Genomic DNA, 22,167 nt, shown 5'->3' with positions numbered 1-22,167 from the left:
GCTTCATCTCATACTTTCAGAATTTTCTAATTGTTTGTTAACAGTAGACTTTTCTATAAATAATCCATACCCTCAGTTATAACACCATGGATATGGCATATGTCTTATCTAATTATCAATATTTTAGCAAAAGGATGGCCCTACCTAACATACTGCAGCCATAACCTGGAAATCTCCTAAATTGCTCTGTTTATGGATTCATAACAGAGGCAATATCAAAATGAAGACAGGGATTATTAACCCCTTAAAGGGGTACTCTGTTGGAAAACTTTTATTTTAAATGAACTGGTGCCAGAAAGTTAAACAGATTTGTAAATGACTTCTATTAAAAAATCTTAATCTCTTTAGTACTTTTTAGCAGCTGTATGCTACAGAGGAAATTCTTTACTTTTTGAATTTCTTTTTTGTGTTGTCCACATCTCTGCTGACACCTCTGTCCGTGTCAGGAACTGTCCAGAGTAGAATAGGTTTGCAATGGGGATTTTCTCCTGCTCTGGACAGTTCCTCTGTAGCAAACAGCTGCTAAAAAGTACTGAAAGAAATAAGATTTTTTAATAGAAGTAATTTACAAATCTGTTTAACTTTCTGGCACCAGTTCATTTAAAAAAAAAAAGTTTTCCACCGGATCACCCCTTTAAGGACTCAGCCCATTTGGGTTTTATTTTTTACGTTTCGTTTTTTTCCTCCTTGCCTTCTAAAAATCATATCTCTCTTATATTTTCATCCACAGACTAGTATGAGGGCTTGTCTTTTGCGCGACCAGTGGTCCTTTGTAATGACATCACTCATTTTACCATAAAATGTATGGTGCAACCAAAAACCAAAAAAAATACTATTTGTGTGGGGAAATTGATAGCAAAACTTAAATTTTGCTAATTTTAGAAGGTTTCGTTTTCATGCTGTACACTTTACGGTAAAATAGACCTGTTTTTTTTATTCTGTGAGTCAATACAATTAAAATAATTTCCATGATTACATATTTTTCTATTATTATACAGCTTAAAAAAAATTGTAAACTTTTTAACCAAATGAGTGTGTTTAAAATCCCTCTATTTTGCTGACCTATAACTTTTTCATTTTTACATATAAGCGGCAGTATGATAGCTAATTTTTTGCGCCGTGATCTGCACTTTTCTGTTATACCACATTTGCATATATAAAACTTTTAATACAATTTTTTAACAATTTTATTTGGATTTTTTTTTTTTTTTACATTCACGCCGTTCACTGTACGGGATAATTAACATTATATTTAAATAGTTCAGATATGTATTCATGCGACAATACCAAATATGTTTATGAAAAAAACTTTTTACACTTTTTGGCGGTAAAATGAGGAAAAACTGACAATTTATAAATTTTTCAAATTTTTTTACTTTTATTTTTTACTTTTTTTACTTTTATTTTTACACTTTAATAGTCCCCATAGGGGACTATTTATAGCAATCATTTGATTGCTAATACTGCTCAGTGTTATTGGTCATCTTCTGCTCTGGTCTGCTCAATCGCAGAAGACCTGTGGAAGGCAGCGGAGGTAGGTGGTGGGACCTTCGTCTGCTGTTCTGGACGAGTGGATCGCCGCGGCAGTGCTGCGGGCGATCATCCATTTTAGTGACTGCAGCGCTGCAGATGCCGTGATCTGTATTAATCACGGCATCTGAGGGGTTAATGATGGACATCCGCACAATCGCGGATGTCCGCCATTACCGGCGAGTCCCTGGCTGCTCTCGGCAGCCGGGACCTGCCGCACATGACCCGAGCATCGCTCTGATGCTCGTTGTTATGTATAGGACGTTAATGTATGTCCTGGTGCGTTAAGTACCACCGCACCAGGACATACATTTACGTCCTGCATCGTTAGGGGTTAAAGGGGTAGTCCAGGCTTTAAATATGATGGCCTGGTATGTTCACACAAGTAGATTTGCACATGTAGATTTGCTGTTGATCTGTTGTGGATTTTGACATCCCTATTAAAGTCTAAATTTGCAGCAAATTCACATGTGTGGACATATCGTATGTAAATGTACACTAGACTGATTTTCTGGAATCTTGCTGGTACTTTAATCTTCTGCAATTGTCTGCACAGAAAATCCACAGCAAATCAGTCTAGTATGAATTTACCAAACAAAAGAATTACAGCAGCACACTGTAAGCGCTAAGATAAATGTGTAATATAACACTTTTTTCATTGCAATACTGCTATAGAGTAAAAAAAACAGAGGATCTTAGCGTACCATTTGGCCAAATAGGGTGTACCATCCCACCACGATAAGGTGACCTCAGTGTAATGTAGGGTCTGTCCAAACTGAGGTTACCTTATTGTGGTGGGATGGTATACACTATTTGGCCAAATGGTAAGCTAAGAACCTCTAATTCTCTCTATAGTATTTGTAGTTCAGCCGCAGTAGCTTGCACCTGTGTACTTGATATATATAATAATGTGAGGGATCATGAAGGGGTTAAAGATTAAAAAAAAATCCCTCCCCTAACAAAAATTCAAATCTCCCCCCTTTTTCCATTTTCCAAATTGAACAATGTTAAAAAAAATAAAATAAACATATTTGGTATTGCCAAGTGTAGGATTGTCCAAACTAATAAATTATTACATTGCGGATCCTGCAGGGTTAACTGCATAAATGACAAGGGCTCTGGCTCCCTGCAATGGTACTTCAATTTTTTACAGGCCGGGCATCCTCTTTCACATCCGTTGGTGCATGTGTGTTCTTTTGCCAAAATTAAACGTTTGTTGAGATGCACAGACTACATTCATGGGTTTTTACTTGCAGTATTTATTATAAGATTTTATGGAACATGTAACATACCAAGAAAAAAAAAGAACATGTTAGGTATTGATCTAGGAGACAGGTAGTCTTTTATAGCACTGGTGGTATTATATTTCCAGCAGAGGATATGTTTTATTCAATCATGTAATTCATGTGCTTTCTATTCTTCTTTTTCTTAAAGGAAGCAATATTAGAAGAACAGGAAAAGCGAAAAAGCAACAATTTGTAAGTAGAATGACAATTCTCTTTTTTAAAGGGGTAGGTACTCTGTCCCTAGACATCTTATCCCCTATCCAAAGGATAGGGGATAAGATGTCTGATCGCGGGGGTCCCGCCACTGGGGACCCCAACGATCTCCGCTGCGGCACCCCAGACATCCGGTGCATGGACGAACTTTGCTCTGTGCCGGATGACTGGCAATGCGGGGTGGAGGCTCGTGACGTCAGGGTCACGGCCCGCTTGTGACGTTACGGCCATGAGTCCTCTTGCATTAAGGGGGCGTGGTCGTGACATCACGAGCGGGGAGCTGCAGTGGCGTCACGAGCCTTCGGTGCTACACCCGACGCTCTAAAGGAACGCCGGGTGCAGAAGAGAGATTGCAGGGGTCACGCACGATCAGACATCTTATCCCCTATACTTTGGAAAATGCTTTATTTGTTGTTACTAAAGAAAAAGAAATTCCGATCGTTGATCTGACGGATGTAACCATTTTATTCTCAAATGTATAAACTAAAAGGGGTTATCCAACCTGTAAAAATTGTTTGCCTGTCGGATATATTAGATCAACAACCAATCTGCTGTTTGAAGGGACCTCTTCAAAGTTCACTTGCGCTTGTTTTTCTGTCTCCATGCTTTCAGTGTCAGCACTGTAAGGTACTACAGCATTCCTCTGTTCACTATAGTGACATAATGCTGCAGTTAATTGCTACAAAATTCATAGCGGTGAAAGAATAAGCACAAGTAAATGATGAAGTGGTTGTGGTCCTCGCATATACACTTCAGCCTCTTCAAACAGCTGATCAATTGGGTTCCCAATCTAATATTGGTGGCCTATCCAGAGGAAACAGGGCTCTAGATAACCCTTGACTTGAAAAATCCCTTTAATACCTTATACTTTAGCATACAGAGCATACTCTCATAGGTTTGAGATGTATAGTGTGATTCGGATAAAGATTAAAGGCTATCTGCGGCCATCTGTTTGTTCCATGCAGGAGGCGTGCCGGCCGCAGCATGAAGTTGCGGCCAACACGCCTCCTCCATGTAGTTCTATGGGAGAGGTGAGGAGGCAGTGTTCGTGTCTCCCTGCCTCTCCCATAGAACTGTATGGGGAGGGGGCGTACCGTCGAACTCTCTAGGTCAACGCTACGCACATTAGCACTCTCAATGAGCGCTAATGCGGGGGGCCCCGTTCAGGAGATCGCGGAGGTCCCAGCGGTCGGACCCCTGTGATCAAACACTTATTCCCTTTAAGGTAATATATGACAATGTTGTTTTGTGCCCTTATCAGTATACAGATAAAGAAAATATGAAACCCACTTCACCTGACCACATGTTCTTTCAGGGCAGTTACGATAAGTCTAAGGATTCTTGCCAACATCTTAGTTCTGCTCTCCCTGGCAGGCAGCATTTACATCATCTACTTTGTGGTAGACAGATCACAAAAACTGGAACGTACAAAAATAGAGCTATCACTGTGGGAGAAAAATGAGGTACGTTTTTTATTCTGTTTGTTTTCCGCCTCTTGAGTAATAATCTTGTTTGTAACCACATTTAGTATAATTTACATGGTGCAGTTATGTTCTTCACATTATGTGTTTGCTTGCATTTCTATAAGGCAAAATGTGCAATTAGAAAAAAGGAATAAAAAGTGACACATCACAGCTCAAATAAAAAGAGCACATGAAAAACAGTAGTCACAACAAAGCCTAATGTATCAAGGAACCAAAGCTACAGCACAGCAGGGATGGTAACATAAGGAAATATAAAGCTATAGCATAGGTGAGGGCATAACAGAGAAGTACCGTGTTCTTTACATTATAAACAAAAAAACGTATTAAAACATTTGTTTTGGTCAGTTCCTAATTCATTTTCTGTAAGGTGTACGATATTATATATCCATTTTTCTACACGCATTCCTCTAAGCTTTTGCTTTTTTTAATCCACCTGTAATGATTTTAGACAAATAATCCATTTGGGTCCAGTATCTTATATTGTACTCCTATCCTCCGATAGGTCTCAAATGAAGCAAGAGCAGCAAGTGTGTGCCCTGCCGCTCCATTCTAATAAGAGACTTGGTCCTGGCGTCAAGTTTGCCCCTATTTTTTTGCATAGGTGATAACTTTGCAAATTGCAAAAAATCCTTTAAACATGTTTTCTTATGATAAAACCTATTTTCAACTGTCTAATAAATTACCACATATTGGTAAATAAAGTAATTTTACTACCTTCCTGTGGACTTTAATACATTTTTCCTCACTGTTTTGCATACATCCTGAAATGTTCCTACTGTACACTCTGTTAAGGAATTTAGCCAACTCTATTTCCCTCCCAGTACACCTTCTTGACTATAACCCTGCCTAACTATACCCACAGGAGCCTCACACACAGTGAGAGATAGCAATAAAAACGACAAAGCAGTTTGCATCTGAAGAAGAAAGACATGAAATACTACAGTAAGGTAGTAAAATAACTTTATCAACCAATATTTGTTTGTTTATTAGACAAGGCATAAACAGTTTTTTTTTTTTTTAACAAAAATCCTTTTAGACAAGATAACCTTAGATAATCTTACAATCAGCAGTTATAACTGGAGAAAGTAGTGGCTTACTATACATTTCCCTGTCATTTGAATGGCCAATCATTTCATACATGGATGGGTCAGGGTAGGTCTGGGGGCAAGTACCTCTGTTCTCCATTTGGAGTTATAGACAAAGGGTAGTAAGCAGGAACCTCTCTCTATGATTTTCATATGTCCTAATAAAGCACATGGACAGAAGTTGGGTTCACTGGACAACCATTTTAATGGAGAACCGGGGCAGAATTATGATCGGTGATACAGTATGTTGTGCATGATATCAGCGGTCATATTTAGATGCTGCATACCTCTTTACAGGTGAGCGTTGTGGTTTCTCTCATAACAATGATTGCCCCATCAGCATTCGAACTTGTAGCTGCTTTAGAAATGTATCATCCGAGGACAACATTACGATTCCAGTTGGCAAGGTAAGGATTAAAAGCATGTACAAGGATAATACAGATAATATTGATGTAATAGGGGTATGTTATCTATAAATTCACCCCCTCTCTTCTGTCTTCAGGGTTCTGGTTCTGTACCTTGGGAACCTATACAGTTTAATCATTGCCCTATTGGACAAAGTAAACAGCATGAGTGAAGTAAGTAGTGAACATACAACTAAGAAAGCCACATGACAAAAGTCACTACACCCTAAGCACTCCATACACACAATATCGAAAGCTTGTATACTGCTTATAGTGCCTGCAGGACATTTAGAACAATCTATTAGTCTTATTATTGGAGCTGGAGAGAGTCTGACAACATTTTATTTTCATAAATTTGATGATAATCTAATGCTCTCTTGCATAATACTTAAAGCAGGCATTACCAGACATTCATCCCCTTTTTAAATGGAAGGAGGGTGGAAGAGCAACTTAATTGCCTTCATGAAGCTACAAATCTGATTGAGGAAACATTTTTAAATATCTATTTAGACATTCTAAGCTATTTTAAAGAGGTATATCCAGCTAAAGAAAAATGTATGTCCCAGTATAGAGGATAACCAGATGATTGGCTGGGGTTTAGGGTTCAGCACTCACAAACAGTGCAGTTCATCCATTTCAGGGACATTTTGTCCTGCTTCGCTGGGACACGTGGCACTGGAAGGATGAAGCAAACTCGTAGTCAGGAAAAACAGAAGGTCAGGGCAGGTGGCACGGGAGCAAAGTCAGGAACGAAGCAAGGAGGTCAGAACACAGCAAAGTAATACAGAACTGGAACTCTTTCTCTTGGCTAATGAGCCAAAATATCCAGCAAGGGGAAACAGGAAGTGCTAACACTTATAGTGTTAGCAAGCAGCAGTAACCAATTAAGGGCATACTGGCCCTTTAAATCACAGAGAGCCAGCGAGTGCCCTAGAGGGCGGGTACTCACAAACTGGCGACCTGGGACAGCGGAGGAAGCAGGAGGTGAGTAATGACCCGGCATTCGCATGCAGGCACTTCCCACAATGCGAACCGTGGAACCACCAGCAGAGGAGGATGGGGCAGGAGAGCCTTCATGGTCAGCGTGTCTGGCCGGAGCGCAAGTTGTAACAGTTCAGAGCTTTAAAAAGCTGTGTATCTTACCTTTCTTGTTGCTCGCAAAGTGCAATCTCCCAGCAGGAGAAAGTAGACGTTTACCAGCAGGCATGACATCACTGAAGCCTGGTGGGGGACCACTTCCGCCCTCACATATTTGCAATGCTGTGATGAATAAAAGACCTAAGGCTCTTTGCATAGAAGAGCTCAGGCTCTTTGCATAGAAGAGCGCAGGCTCTTTGCAGCTTTCAGTGAGGCTCTATGCATGTTTCAGTGAGTCTGAGGCTCTGTGCAGCTGTCAATCAATCTCAGTGCAAAGAAACACTTCCTGAGTTTGGTCTCCTGCCAGGCTGGGAGGAGACCAAACTCACTGTATTAATTGCAGCAGGGACCAGAACAAAGCCACCTAGTGGCCATTTTTTCTATTACATTTTAAACATATTTATGTAGGTAATTTTAAAAGCAAGTGAATGGGAAAGTGTCTTCTAATTACACAAGGAACACTATATTAAAAGTTTTATTTGGTACTCTTTAATGGCAAATTTTTCAAAGCAGAAAAATATGCCATGTGCACATACCATTAAAGGGACTTTGTCACCATGAAAATGCTTGCAACTTATTGAATAAAATCATTGTATTCTTAGGAGTCCAGTGTACAGTGTCACTCAATAATAGCACCACCCACTGGACACCTAAGCATGAAATGATCATAGATTTCAATCAATAAGTTACTTAATCTTTTCCCACAAAGAAATAAATCAATCTGATCGGCTCCTCCTGATCTATATAACATGATGAGAATAGATTAGATAGCATTTTCATAGAGACATGTTAAGGGGCATATTAAAGACTTCATTAGCTGAAATGGTAACCCAAGGATAATTAAAATAGAGGAAATGTTTGATGTTATTACATTTTCATTCTAACAAGCCAGAAATGAGCAAGAGCAAACTGACCATGAGAGTTACCAGAGGATTAACTGGAGAACACCAATTCATATAAATCATAAAATGAAAAATAACAAAAAGGGGTAAAGCAGCGTCGTCAAAATCTATACTTTTGTTAAGGTGCACCGACTTCAGGGGGTTGAACCAAATCTCTAAACAAACTTGCAATTCCCAATAGATGAAACAACACTCAAACTTTTAAAAACTGCAGTGTACATCTACCCAACATGTACAAACAGCGCCACTTTAAACCCTCACATTGAATCTTTATGAAGACCCTATTAAAAGACTGAAATGTCGCTACTTGTACAGGTTGGAAGAATAAACACTGACGTTTTCACAAGAAGGAGTACTGCTCCATCCATTGGGACTCCATTGTAATCTAATGTAGAAAACAGTATACAAGAGGGAAAAAATAACTATATTTAATGATGAAATCAAAACATCTTAAACAATGATCTAATTTCAGATTATCATGCAGTATAAATACTCTTGTTACATACTGTAAAACATTGTGTTTATTGTAGTATCTAATTTATAGATAGATTTAATTAGTCTAATGTGTTTTGTTCATTGTTTATTTTGCATATGTTAACGTGTAACACATTTCTGGATGTTGTGTTTGTTTCAGCATACCGGTAATGACACGTTCATAGACGCTGCCCCCCTCTATGCTACCACTGTGTATTCTACAGTGACTCCTGCTATCAGTATGGACTCAAACGCTACATTTATTCTAGAATTTGAGCAGAACATCACAAAGCCTTTGGCACTCATCGACAACCAGACAACACTCTCGGTTGTACCAACCATTCGTCCACAGAAGAATGAATGTTGGGAAACATATGTAGGGCAGGTAAGCTACCAACAGTGGTATATGGCAAACTGCTTATGTAGGGAAGGCAAAATCTAAATTTAGACTCTCCCATACAAGTGCAGGATGCCATGAGTGCCTACTTGTTTATAGAGAATGAAAGCCACAGGAACAGTCAAGTTATGCAACTTTTGATTTTCATTTAAAACTGTGCACAGATAATAGAGTTCAAACTACTCAAAAAAAAATACCAGTGAAATCAGTATACCGGGAATATTAGAAAAAGTAATGAATCTCAACACCAGCTTCCATGCTTATCTTGATGGCCTATCCAGATGATAAGGCATCAATTGCTACAGGCTGGATAAACCCCTTTAGTACATTACGCATGTCTTACTCTAGCATCATTTAACTTAAGACCGACATATGAAACATAGAATTACACAGAGTGTAAGAGGAATTCATTCTTTAAATACATTAAGTTTTACTCAAGATAACAGAAATACATTTTTTTTTTACCATGTCCTGCTGCCACAACTGTAAAAGAAAAGTACTTTAAATTATTTTTTTCCCCCTATTGGGGGGAGGGGGGGTAGAATATGCCAGTTAAAGTTTACAGAATGGACGGCGACACTCGGGTTAGTTTGGTTGTGCACGAGGACAATGTAAGTCCAAGGAAAACAAATTAATCCCGGCACCAGCTTCCTCAATATACAATTGAAAAAGGCTGATAGCCGAAACGCGTCTCGTGTATACGTAAATGCTGTATCATTAATAAGCCCTGATAAGCATTGAGGAAGCTGGTGCAGGGATTCATTTATTTTCCTTGGACTTACATTGTCCTTGTGCACAGCCAAACTAACCCGAGTGCCGCCGTCCATTCTGTAGACTTTAACTGGCATATTATACCAGAACTTTTCTTTTACAGTTGTTGCAGCAGGACGTGGTAAAAAAAAATGTGTCTTTCTGTTATCTTGAGCAAAACTTAATGTATTTAAAGAATTAATTCCTTTTACACTCTGTGTAATTATATGTTTCATAGGTCGGTCTTATGTTAAATGATGCTAGAGTAAGACATGCGTAATGTACTAAGGGGGTTTATCCAGCCTGTAGCAATTGATGCCTTATCATCTGGCCATCAATTTCAGATTGGTAGGGGCCCGACTCCCAGCACCCCCACCACTTATCTGTTTGAACAGGCTGTGTTGCTCGTGCAAGCACATGTAAGCATTTTTCATGCTTAAATGTGCTCGTCCTTGCAATTGCTGTACTTTTAGTACCACTTTCAGGTAAATGGTGCAACGCTGCAATTCCTTGCACTGCCAATACTAAAAGTATGGACAAGGACAAGCACTAGTAAACACTAAAGAGGCTGTGGTGCTTGTAAAAGGATCATGGCCCTTTCCAACAGCTTATTTGCCCATGACTTAATTTAAATAAAAAAAAATTGAGAAACTTTAGGAGTCTGAAAAAATACTTACCAACTATGTCCACAGAATTGTTATACGCATTTCTTATAAAACTGAAGCCAAATTGTTGTGATGGTAATTTTTAGATGCTTCCTGTTTCAGGAGATGCTGAAGCTTTCCATTATTGATATGATTTTCACAGTGGCCAGTATCCTTCTTATTGACTTCTTCCGGGGTCTGATTGTTCGGTATTTGAGCGACTGCTGCTGCTGGGACCTTGAAAGCAAATTTGTGAGTATAAAATGACATAGTGGTAACATTTAGGAATGTTGTACAATCCTCATCAACTCATAAAATGTATCATTTAAAAACAGGGACAAAATATTTATAGTTATTTAGAAAGACATGTTGGTGGATAGATTGTTTCTCCAAGAACTGAAGATCTTACATAGGGGTGCACAAATTTTATACTATGCTATAGTCTGATGCATTTCTGAGTTATTAAGTGTCGCTTTGTCAAATGTTTTATTGTAATATAAGTTATTGCTTAACTATAATCAGAAAAAGTACAGGAACCACTAACACATATGCATAAGAGCCTCCACTAGTATCCAGTACGTGTATTATGTGACCGGGGTGTGTCAGTATCTCTCATAGACAATAAGATCTATTGATGCTGACAGGTCTTTTCCATAATTGTTTAATATGTGTAAACATGAGGCTCCATGGAGGGATCATTTCTTCATGTCTGCCTTCGCTGTCGAGTATGGATAGCTATTAGGTTCAATTATATCTGGATGTTTAGCAATAGAAAAGGATATAATATGATTTGTCTGTTTTGTGCTTTGGATTTAACCCTGTCTGAGGTAGATGCAGCATTTTACCTATGTTCGCTTAAAGTTTTGTCCATACAAAACTTTAAGGATGGATTCACACACAGCAGGTTGCGGAAATTTCTTTAGCTGAAAATGAGTCAATTTTATCTGAATTATCTCAACCAAAAACACATGGATTTGTTCAAGTTCCATTCAGATAAATAGAACAGTTTTAGACATGTGAATATACAAATAAGCAGATGAGACATCATCCAGAGATAATAAATATTGAATAATTTATATTATTGTGCTAATATACATTTAGCCAGAATACGGGGAATTCAAAATTGCTGAGAATGTTCTTCATCTGGTCTACAACCAAGGAATGATATGGTACGTACTGTGGTATGATCAGAAAATACGCACACTTGCAACTCTTTTCTGTGATGTGTGTGATTTTAAAGTAAACTCTATTATGATGTCACAAAATTGTGTACTGTATATAGCATGCACTCTGTTGAGGTGATGTCATTGCAGTGTGTGAGTGTATTTCTAGGTTGTATTCTACTGTGATGTCACAATAATGTCTGCATGTGAATTTATACTGTATGTTTTATTGCCATGGTGTATGAATATTCATAGTCATCTCTGTACTGTGATGTCATATTTGTGTGTGTATACATATTTATTGGCTGTGCTCTGTTGTGATGATCTAATATTTGTTTATAGACGGATCTCTGTCATGATGAAGTCACAATCGTGCATTTGTAATCTAAATTGTACTCTGTTGGTAACATGTCGCAATAACTTTTATTTAATAGGTAGCTAGGTACAAAAACAAATTATAGGTAGCTGTACAGTATATTGTGGTGATATCACAATACAGCCACAAGACTAACTATATTAAGAGTTGCTGTCTTGGTGGGAAAGTAATTTAATACAAAAAAGTCAGATTTACAGGTTGATGTCCTGGCAGTGTGTGTGTGTGTGTGTGTGCATGCCTGTGTGTATGTGTGTGTATGTGTGTGTATGTGAGTGAGTGTGTGTACGTTCACAATATTTGAAGTCTTTTAATTGTAAACATTCAGAATTGTTATCATTTTTTAGGATGGGAGCATTCTTTTCTCCATGTCTACCAGCTTTCAATGTGTTCAAATTGATAGGACTGATGTATTTGAGAAGCTGGGCAGTGCTGACATGTAATGTTCCACACCAGCAGGTTTTCCGAGCTTCAAGGTCAGTAGTAAGTAGCTCAGTAGTAAGAAGCAGAAACACAATATCTCAACCCACCATTACATTATAAAGATAAATGAAGTCCATATCCTAGGAAGGTTACACTACAAATGTATTTCTCTTAATATTAACCATTTCTTGGTGAATTCAGTATACCACCAAGACAATGCTCCCGTTAAGGAGCAAAATATTATCAAGTAGAGAATAAACTGATTTAAAGGAGTACTCCGCAAAGGATAGGTGATAAGAAGTCTGATCGCGGGGGTCCTGCCGCTGGGGACCCCCCCCATCTCCCGCACGGCACCCCAGTCATCAGTGCATGGAGTGAACTCCACTCAGTGCTGGATGACTGGCGACTACAGCCCCAATGTCCCCACCATTCATGTCTATGGGTGTAGGCCTGACGGCTATGTAGTAGCCGTCACGTCCCCTCCCATAGACATGAATGGAGGGTGCAAAACATCATGAACAGGGAAGCTCCAAGCTGCTGCCAGCCCAGAGATCACAGTGGTCCCCAGCAGTGGGACCCCCGTGATCAAACATCTTATCCCCTATGCTTTGGATGGGGGATAAGATGTTTTTCGGCAGAGTACTTAAATCTGCTTTAATCTGCTGCAATTAGTATTGTTCTTGTTCTACGATTTAAAAGTCCAAAATATACATTTTACATATGTTCTAGTAGAATTTGGTCGCTGAGATGTAATCGACAATGTACTAATTTTTATTTCTGAAGTCTTCACTAATATTCTTTTAACTAAGGGCCCTAAATATTATAAGCTGAACAGTCTGATATCAGCCAAATAATGTTGTTATATTGTTTTATCCAGCATTCATTCATGCAGCCCTCTGAGCACGAGAGTCGAACCTTGGTATAGGCCCAGTGAATGAGCACCAATCTAAAAGTTCAGTCCCCTTTTACAGCACCTCTAGGGCCATAAAATGGGGTCCTATAGCATTAAAGAGTGGAAACTGGGAATACTGCCTCCTGGACACTTTTCTTGTCTGCAGCTCAGTTGAAAACTATATTTTTCTCTGGAATGTAGCAGAGTACAAAACTGAGATGTAAGTGATGAGCAATTAGGTGAAAATGTGATGCTGTCCCTGGTTCTGCAACATAAATCTGCTAACAGACTCCCTTTTATCTTAACATTATTGCAAAAAACTATGGAAAAATCATTTCAATTATTGCTAGGGCATTTTAAGCAAAAATCCTCTTACTATCACTAATATTTTTAAAAGGGCTGTCTGGTGAAAATTGTCATTTCACTATTGTGCTATAAAACAATAAAAGCTTTAGAAGGTAGCGAGGAGGGTGAATTAAATGATATCTTGCTTTATTGGGCAGCTTGAACACATTCGTTAAATAAACATTTTCACCAAACAACCCCTTTAAACCCTTAAGGACTGAGCGTTTTTCCATTTTTGCACTTTTGTTTTTTCCTCCTTACCTTTTAAAAATCATAACCCTTTCAATTTTGCACCTAAAAATCCATATGATGGCTTATTTTTTGTGCCATCAATTCTACTTTGTAATGACCCAAAAATCTACGGCGAAAAAAAATAATTGTGCGATAAAATGGAAGAAAAAACGCCATTTTGTAATATTTGGGGGCTTCCATTTCTACGCAGTACATTTTTCGGTAAAAAGGACACCTTATCTTTATTCTGTAGGTTCATATGATTAAAATGATACCCTACTTATATAGGCTTGATTTTGCATTACTTTGATTTAAATTTATACGTTTAAAATTGTCCTATTCTGACCCCTATAACATTTTTAATTTTTAACGTATGGGGCTTTTTGAGGGCTCATTTTTTGCGCCGTGATATGAAGTTTTTATAGGTCCCCTTTTTGTTTTGATCAGACTTTTTGATCGCTTTTTATACATCTTTTAATGGTATAAAAAGTGACCAAAAATACGCTATTTGGGACTTTGGAATTTTTTTGCGCCTACGCCATTGACTGTGCTGGTTAATTAATTATATATTTTTATAACTCCCATAGGGGACTATAACATGCAGTACATTGAATCAATACATTGATCAATGCCATTGCATTGCAATGCATTGATCAGTGTTATCAGCGGTTGATTTCTCAAGCCTGGATTTCAGACTTGGAGCAATCGCCGAACGGATGCACAGGAGGCAGGTAAGTCACCCTCCTGCTGCGTTCTAGCTGATTGGGACATATAGCGATTTTACCGCGATGGTCCTGATCAGCCTGACTGAGCTGCCGGGAAGCTTTCACTTTCGGCTAAAGAGTTAATGCTGGACATCTGCCTGAACCGCGATGTCCGGCATTAGCCATGTGTCCTGGGTGCTGATAGCAGCCGACACCGTGCGGGTTTGATGCAAGCTCAGCTCCGGAGCTCACTACACAACCCTCCCGTGCCGCAGCACCGTTTAGAAACAGCGTTTTGGGGCAAGGGGTTAATAATACCTATTAGAAAACATATCATGATGTTTGTAACTGCATATTTACAATACAATATGTGGCATATCCAATATAATAATATTGCTATTACTTGCAAACAGAATATTTTTCTATTTTTCCTTACAGGTCTAACAACTTTTATCTGGCTATGCTCCTCTTCATGCTTTTTCTGTGCATGCTGCCAACTATTTTTTCTATAGTAAGGTATAAGCCGTCCATAAACTGTGGACCCTTTAGGTAAGTTATGTGCAAAAGCTTGACTGCCCAAAAAGTGATGAAAAAAATGTTTTACCCTATCCTTATATATTTTTTTGGAGATAAGTCAGTTGTTATTTTATATCAGTTTTGCAGGATACATTGCAGAATCATGCATAGTAAGGCTGGGTTCACATATATCAGTTGTCCAGCATAGTTTCCCTCTGGCATGCAGAGGGAAACTGATGCTAAAACTGATCCCATTCATTTAAATGAGACAGGTCATAATCATCCAGCAACTCGATGTTGACGCTGGATGGTATGACATGCTGGACAGCACAGCAAAGGGTAACGCAGCTTGCTGCGCTTCCCTATCTGACATCCAGAAATAATGGACACCAGATGCAATACAACTGGTGACAACAGAGTTCACCTATGCCATATGCCGGATATAAGTGAAGATTGAGGAGATTGTGCAGATTGAGGTCTGCATTTGTTTGGATCTTGTTGCACATTCTGGGTTTAGGTGTCTTAGAAAAACCTAATATTTTATCAACCTCTTTTTCCTTATCAAGTGGGTATTTTATTTTGGTTGTGGCACTATGTTCTGATAAAGATTACTTAGTGACCACTCTCAGCTTTGGTGCAAATATAAAATGAGACCATGAAGTATCTTGACTACTGGGTAGAACCCCTGTGTTTTAAATGTGTTTTTTTTTTTTTTTCCTTTTGCCGAATTTTCTGGAAAAATTGGTTCGGCTGAATTTATTCATGGCGAATCGCTATTAAAAATGGCTATTTCTGGGCTACAGAGAGTCTCAATAGGGGTGTAGAACACTTTGACTTGTCGTAACACTCATAGGGAGTGTGCTGTGTTAGTGAAATAATACTGTTATTCAGTATGACATGCAGATTACAGGCATCGCTATTAAAATCACTACCACACAGCGTCTGGATGTGGTAGCAGGGACACCATATGGCGTCACAATTGAAGTGATTAAAGAGATTTTTTATGTAATTTTATTTTATTTTATTTTAATTTATTTTAATTTTTTTAAATCCTTTTTTGAGGACCCATTCTGGTGAGCATCGAGCTGGCAGTCCACAGGTGATCTACCACCTGTTCCAGCCCCCAACTGTCTTACTCTGTGAGGAGCTGCGAATGTTTCATTTAATCAGTTATGGTTCATTGTTATCACTCCAACCTGTTTCATTGGATTCTTGTGGTAATTCCAGAGGTAATGACGACAATCATGGGGCCTCAGTCTTGAAAAGATTACATAGATTTTTTAGTTATTTAAATAGAAGATGTTGAATGGATTCACAAGTTTAATGTGCCAGCAGCATGAGGAGATCAAATGGCGGCACAATGACAGAGCCTGGTAATTGGAATGAGGAAACTTTAAATCCTTTTTTGAGGACCCATTGGAAGGCAAGTCTGGTGCCAGCAGCCATGGTAATTCCAGCTCCAATAGTGTAAACTACGGCAAAGCTTCTAGTTATCTTAAAATCGAGTTGGTGGTCCGCCGCGAGGCCAGCTACTGTCTGTCCCTGCCCCTGCCTCTCAGCGCATCCCCATGCTCTAAGTGTCCACTTGAAAAGGGAGGGACTGCAGTACCAGTAACTTGGACAGGAGCATATTCAGCTTTAGAAGTGGCTGCAGTGAAAAAGATTGTATTTGTAACTTAAAATGGAGCTGGCGGTCCTCTGTGAGGAGAGCTACCTCCTGTTCCAGCCCCTGCCTCTCAGCGCCCCCCCCCCCCCCCCCCCCCGACTGTAAAAGTGCAAATGTTTCTTTGTTCAAATATGGTTCATTGTTATCGCTCCCTCCTGTTTCATTTGATTCATGTGATAATTCCACAGGTAATATAGATGTCGACGACCATAGGGCATCAGTTTTGAAAAGATTACATCAATTTATTTAAATTTAGGATTTTGATTAGATTCACAAGTTTAATGTCCCCGGTGCCTGAAGCGTTTACTTTCAACTAATACTGTATGACCACAAAACCCAATATAACAAGGAGTCACATGGCAGCACAAAGACAGAGCCTAGCGGTGGCAGAAGCCTGACGAGACCATGGAATAGAAAATATTAAAGATTTTTTGTAAAATTGTTATTGAAGATTTAAACTAGATTAAAATTGTAAAAGTTTAATTTAAGGTGCCAACAGCATGAGGAGACCATATGGTGACACAATGACACAGCCTGGAGGTGGCAGCAGCATGAGGAAACCATAAAGTAGTAGAATGAAACAGCCTGGAATTGGTGGCAGCAAGAGTAGACCTTAATGTGGCAGAATGACCCAGCCTAGAGGTGGCAACGGCCACATAGGGCCTCACAATTGAAAAGAATAAAGAGATTTTGGAAATTTTTAATTGAAGATTTTAAATAGATTAAGATAAAGTTTCATTTAATGTTCCAGCAGCAGGAGGAGACCACATGGCCACGGTGTGTCTTGGTCCTCTGTCTCTTCTTCCTCATCCCCCTGTAGCCCCACAGCCTGCTCCTGCTCCTCCCCTCCTGTCAGATGACAGAAAAAAAACACCCATTTCACAAAACCTTGCCTGTGCTCCACTGTCCCCCTCCCCCTCCTCCTCCAGTTCACCCCCCACAGGGCTCGTGACCTCAAGATGTATGCACCTCGTCTCCAGTGCACTGACCAGCCATCGTTTCCAACATGTGTTGTAGGATATGAAGCAGTGGAATTACGTTGTTCATCCCGTAATCCTGGCGACTGACTAATAGTGTGGCTTCCTCAAAGGGCCTGAGCAAACGGCAGGTGTCACATATGAGCTGCCACTGGTTAACATTGAAGTTACACAGGGGAGTCCACTTATCGGCTTGGATCATCAAGAAATCGGTGATGGCTTTTCTCTGTTCGCATGGTCAGTCCAACATATGCAGGGTGGAATTCCAACGTGTGGGAACATCACAAATCAGACTATGTTGGAGGATACCATTCTGACGCTGAAGCTCAAGGAGGGTGTGCTTTGCTGTGTTCAAGTAGCTGAAGAGCATGCAAAGTTTTCTTCCCATTGTTAGGATGTCTTGCAGATGGGGGTAACACTTCAGGAATCACTTGAAAACCAGACTGAACATGCGAACCATGCTGGACGCATGGCTCAGGCTTCCTTGAGGCAACACAGACAAGATGTTCTTCCAGTTGTCGGTCACCATGGTTCCCATTTCCAGTTGTCATGGAGTAAGCCATGATCCGATTTCTTGATGAGTGACTTTTAGCAGTTCCTCCCCTGTGTGAGGGCATGGTGGAGGATGAGGAGTCGGAGCCGCACACTGTCGCAGGACCAACGGCCTGAGAGCATGGAGGCGGAAGCGGCGTGACCTGTCCAAGTTGTTGTTGTGGAGGAACCACATTCACCCAGTGGACCTTAAAGGACATGTAATGTCCCTTACCGTACTTACAGCTCCACATGTCTGGTGGCTGTTACGGTGAGCGCTCCGGTCGGGCGCTCTGACCGCGAGCGCTCACCTCCCCGCTTCTCGCCTGTCTCCGCTATGGCCACGTCTCCTGCTGCAGCAGGCGGGGCTGGGATTCTCCTCGCGGGACGAGCCTGCATGAGAATCCCAGCCTGTCACTCACCACATACTCCTTCTGCCTCCTCCTCTACTTCTCTGCTCCGGCACGCATGTCCCCGTCCCCTAGGACGCACACGTGCCGGAGCTCGGAAATTTAAAGGGCTAGTACGCCCAATAATTAAGTAATCATCTGTGCCTCAGTTATAAGTTCCTCCACCACCCACACTTCCCTGCCGAATCTTCAGTGCCACTAGCCTGAGATTAAGCATTCCTATTGTCTGTTTGCCCTGCCCATGTATTTTGACCCTTCAGCTACGTAATTGGACTACGCACCTTTGTCGCCTGCCCTGAAATTCTGCTATGTCTGATTACGTCTGTGCCTCTTCCTTCTGTACCTCGTCTTGCCCAGTTACCTGTGTGGACGAGTCGCTTCGGGGGTAGCGACATGGGTGTTGCCTGCCGCAGCAAGACCATCCTGCCTTGCGGCGTGTCTTGCTTTTGTTTCGTGACACAGTGCTCCATGCACATAAAACTTATGGCGGAACAGTTCCCTACTGAACAAGCAAAGGTGGCCTTTGTCCTCAGTCTCTTAAATGGAAGGGCCCTGGCCTGGGTAACCCCGCTATGGAATCACAGTGATCCACTCATCACTAATCTCCAGGCTTTTCTGTCAGAATTCAATGGAGTCTTTGAAGAACCTGCACGAGCTTCCTCTGCTGAGACGGCTTTGCTGAGTCTTTCTCAGGGTAACTCCTCTGTGGGCGAGTATGCCATCCGATTCATACCCTGGCATCGGAGATATCCTGGAACAATGAAGCTCTTTGCGCCACTTTCTAGTCATATCCAGGTTCATTACCAACCACCCTGAATGAACTCATACAGTTGACTTCGATTGATATTCGTTTCTCTGAACGATGTGAGGAACTACGTCAAGAATGGGAGTTTGCACGACCTCGGTGCTTTCCTCACCTGGCACCCATCTTCCAGCAACCACTGCAACCTTCTACGTTGCCTCCCACTGTGGAGGCTATGCAGGTTGATCGGTCTTGCTTGACCCTGCAGGAAAGAACCTGCCGACGAGCTGAGAATCTTTGTCTTTACTGTGCCAGTGCAGATCATTTCCTCAGAGATTGTCCTCTGCATCCACAGTCACAGGGAAACGCTCGCACCTAGGGTTTGTAGGAGAGGCCTCCCTAGCTTGAATTTGACGGTTCAGCTATCTCTTCCCTCCAAAGAGACTATTTCCGTTCTTGCCTTCTTGGACTCTGGTTCCACGGGAAACTGTATCGATGTCTCCTTAGTACATAGGTATCCTCTGCCTGTACCCCGACTTCTGAAGCCTTTGTACAACTCTTTGGTCAATGGAGAAAATTTGGACTGTACTGTCTTATTCCGCACAGAATCCTTATCTTATGGAGTTTTGCATAAGGAAAAATTGTCCTTCTATGTTCTTCCACATTGTACCTCCTCTCTTCTTCCTTGCCTTCCTTGGTTACAACTACATGCCCTGCATCTTGATTGGAAGACTGGAGAAGTACTTCGTTGGGAAACCTACTGCTTTAACCACTTTGTTCATACCCTTCTGTCCAATTTGTTGTCTCCTTCTACTCCTCTGCCCAGTCTGCGATCTTTTCTTCAGGACTTTGCTGACTTTTTCAGCGAGAAACAAGCTGAAGTTTTACCACCACATCGTCCCTATGATTGTCCTATCGACTTATTGCCCGGGAACACACCTCCTCGGGGCAGAATTTCCCCTTTGTCTGTTTCCGAAACCCAGGCCATGTCTAATACATCCAAGAAAATCTTCAGAAAGGATTCATCTCCCTGCTGGATTCTTCTACATGGAAAAAAGATGGATCTTTGCGACATTGCATCGTAGCTTGAATAAAATTAGTTCCAAGAACCGCTACCCACTTCCTTTGATCTCAGAATTATTTGATCGTCTTTGTGGAGCGAGGATCTTTTCCAAACTTGACTTTTGTGTGGCCTATAATTTGATCCGCATACATGAAGGAGATGAATGGAAGACAGCGTTCAATACTCGTGATGGACATTTCGAGTATCTTTTCATGCCTTTCGGACTCTGTAATGCTCCATCAGTCTTCCAGGAGTTCGTTGATGACATATTTTGGGACCTCCTATACTTTTGTGTTGTGGTCTATTTGGATGACATTCTCATCTTCTCACCCAATATCCAGACTCATCGCTCCCACCTCGGCCAAGTTTTACAGCATCTACGAGACAATCATCTCTATGCTAAACTTGAGAAGTGTACGTTCGAAAAAAAACAGCCTTCCATTTCTGGGGTATATCGTTACCAGTCAAGGTCTTCAAATGGATCCTAACAAGTTGTCTGCAGTACTGGACTGGCCAAGACCTTTTGGCTTAAAAGCTATTCAGTGCTTTCTCAGCTTTGCCAATTATTATCGTCAATTTATTCCTCACTACTCCACCTTGGTAACCCCCATCGTTTCTCTCACCAAGAAGACTGCTAGTCCGAAGGTCTGGACTCCAGAGGCTGAAGAAGCTTTCAAACAGCTAAAGTCTGCCTTCACCTCTGCTCCTGTTTTATCTAGACCCGATCCAAGCAAGCCTTAATTATAGTTTGCAGTATCCATGGCAGCACAATGAGAGAGCCTGTAGGTGGTAGCATCAGCATGAGGAGACCATATGGAGGCACAATGAGAGAGCCTGGAGATGGCAACATTAGCATGAGGAGACCATATGGCAGTACAATGAGAGAGCCTGGAAGTGGCAGCATTAGCATGAGGAGACCATATGGTGGCACAATGACAGAGCCTGGAGGTGGCAGCAGCAGCATGAGGGCCATGCCAACTGAGTGTTGAGTCTGAGGAACCCCTCGACTGTTGACTGGGGGTGTCGGATTTCACTTGGGATGAAGTGGATGACCAATTGAACCAATCAATCACGGCTGCTGGGTTGCTGGTCGAGACATGACTGCTAGCTGACCCCGGGACCTCTCGCTGCGACTCCTGATGCCCCATTCCCCTACTCTGCTGCAACCTCTGCCTACGTCTGATGAATTAGGGCCTTAGCCACTCCTATATGAACGTCCTGACATTTCTCTGCCTGACATATTTACACACCAGCTGAGTGCATATATGTTCTACTTATGAGAGAAGGACAATGCGCCCCACTATGCTTAAAACTGTATTAGACTACAGAAACAAGTGTGTAGCTTTGTCTGGCCTTTCACAGTAATTAGGCCCAAATTAGTTTTTCACGAAAAAAATGTACACCACGCAGGTGTACCTACAGTTTACACTTATGTGAGCTGGACAATACACTCCGCTTACAACTGTATAAGGCTACAGAAACAAGAGTGCAGATTTGTCTGGCCTTTCACAGTAACTAGGCCCAAATTAGATTTTTTAGGAAAAAAAAACTACACCACGTAGGTGTACGTACAATTTAAACTTATGAGAGGAGGACTATGCGCTCCACTACAAACTGTATAAGGCTACAGAAACAAGTGTGTAGCTTTGGCCGCCTTTCACTGTAACTAGGCTCAAATTAGTTTTTCACTGAAAAAATGTACACTACGTAGGTTTACCTAGAGTTACACTTATGAGAGCTGGACAATACGCTCCACTACAAACTGTATAAGACTACAGAAACAAGGGTGTAGCTTTGGCTGGCCTTTCACAGTAACTAGACCCAA

The 22,167-nt window shown here is 40.9% G+C and overlaps 1 protein-coding gene across 1 annotated transcript in view; it reads left to right on the top strand.

The window, feature by feature from the left end:
• Positions 1–22,167, top strand: part of TMC3 (transmembrane channel like 3) — a 109,962-nt gene that overhangs the window by 73,692 nt on the left and 14,103 nt on the right. Inside the window, exons 9-17 of the mRNA XM_056569816.1 lie at positions 2,965–3,008; positions 4,345–4,492; positions 5,896–6,005; positions 6,101–6,176; positions 8,676–8,900; positions 10,430–10,558; positions 11,408–11,475; positions 12,190–12,318; positions 14,876–14,986. Of these exons, the coding sequence (XP_056425791.1) occupies positions 2,965–3,008; positions 4,345–4,492; positions 5,896–6,005; positions 6,101–6,176; positions 8,676–8,900; positions 10,430–10,558; positions 11,408–11,475; positions 12,190–12,318; positions 14,876–14,986 (1,040 nt within the window). The remainder of the gene's footprint in view (positions 1–2,964; positions 3,009–4,344; positions 4,493–5,895; positions 6,006–6,100; positions 6,177–8,675; positions 8,901–10,429; positions 10,559–11,407; positions 11,476–12,189; positions 12,319–14,875; positions 14,987–22,167) is intronic.

The sequence above is a fragment of the Hyla sarda genome, chromosome 4 (assembly GCF_029499605.1).
Source record: "Hyla sarda isolate aHylSar1 chromosome 4, aHylSar1.hap1, whole genome shotgun sequence".
Taxonomy (NCBI): Eukaryota; Metazoa; Chordata; class Amphibia; order Anura; family Hylidae; genus Hyla; species Hyla sarda.
Note: the sequence above shows the minus strand (reverse complement) of the source record. Positions and strands in the feature narration are given on the sequence as shown.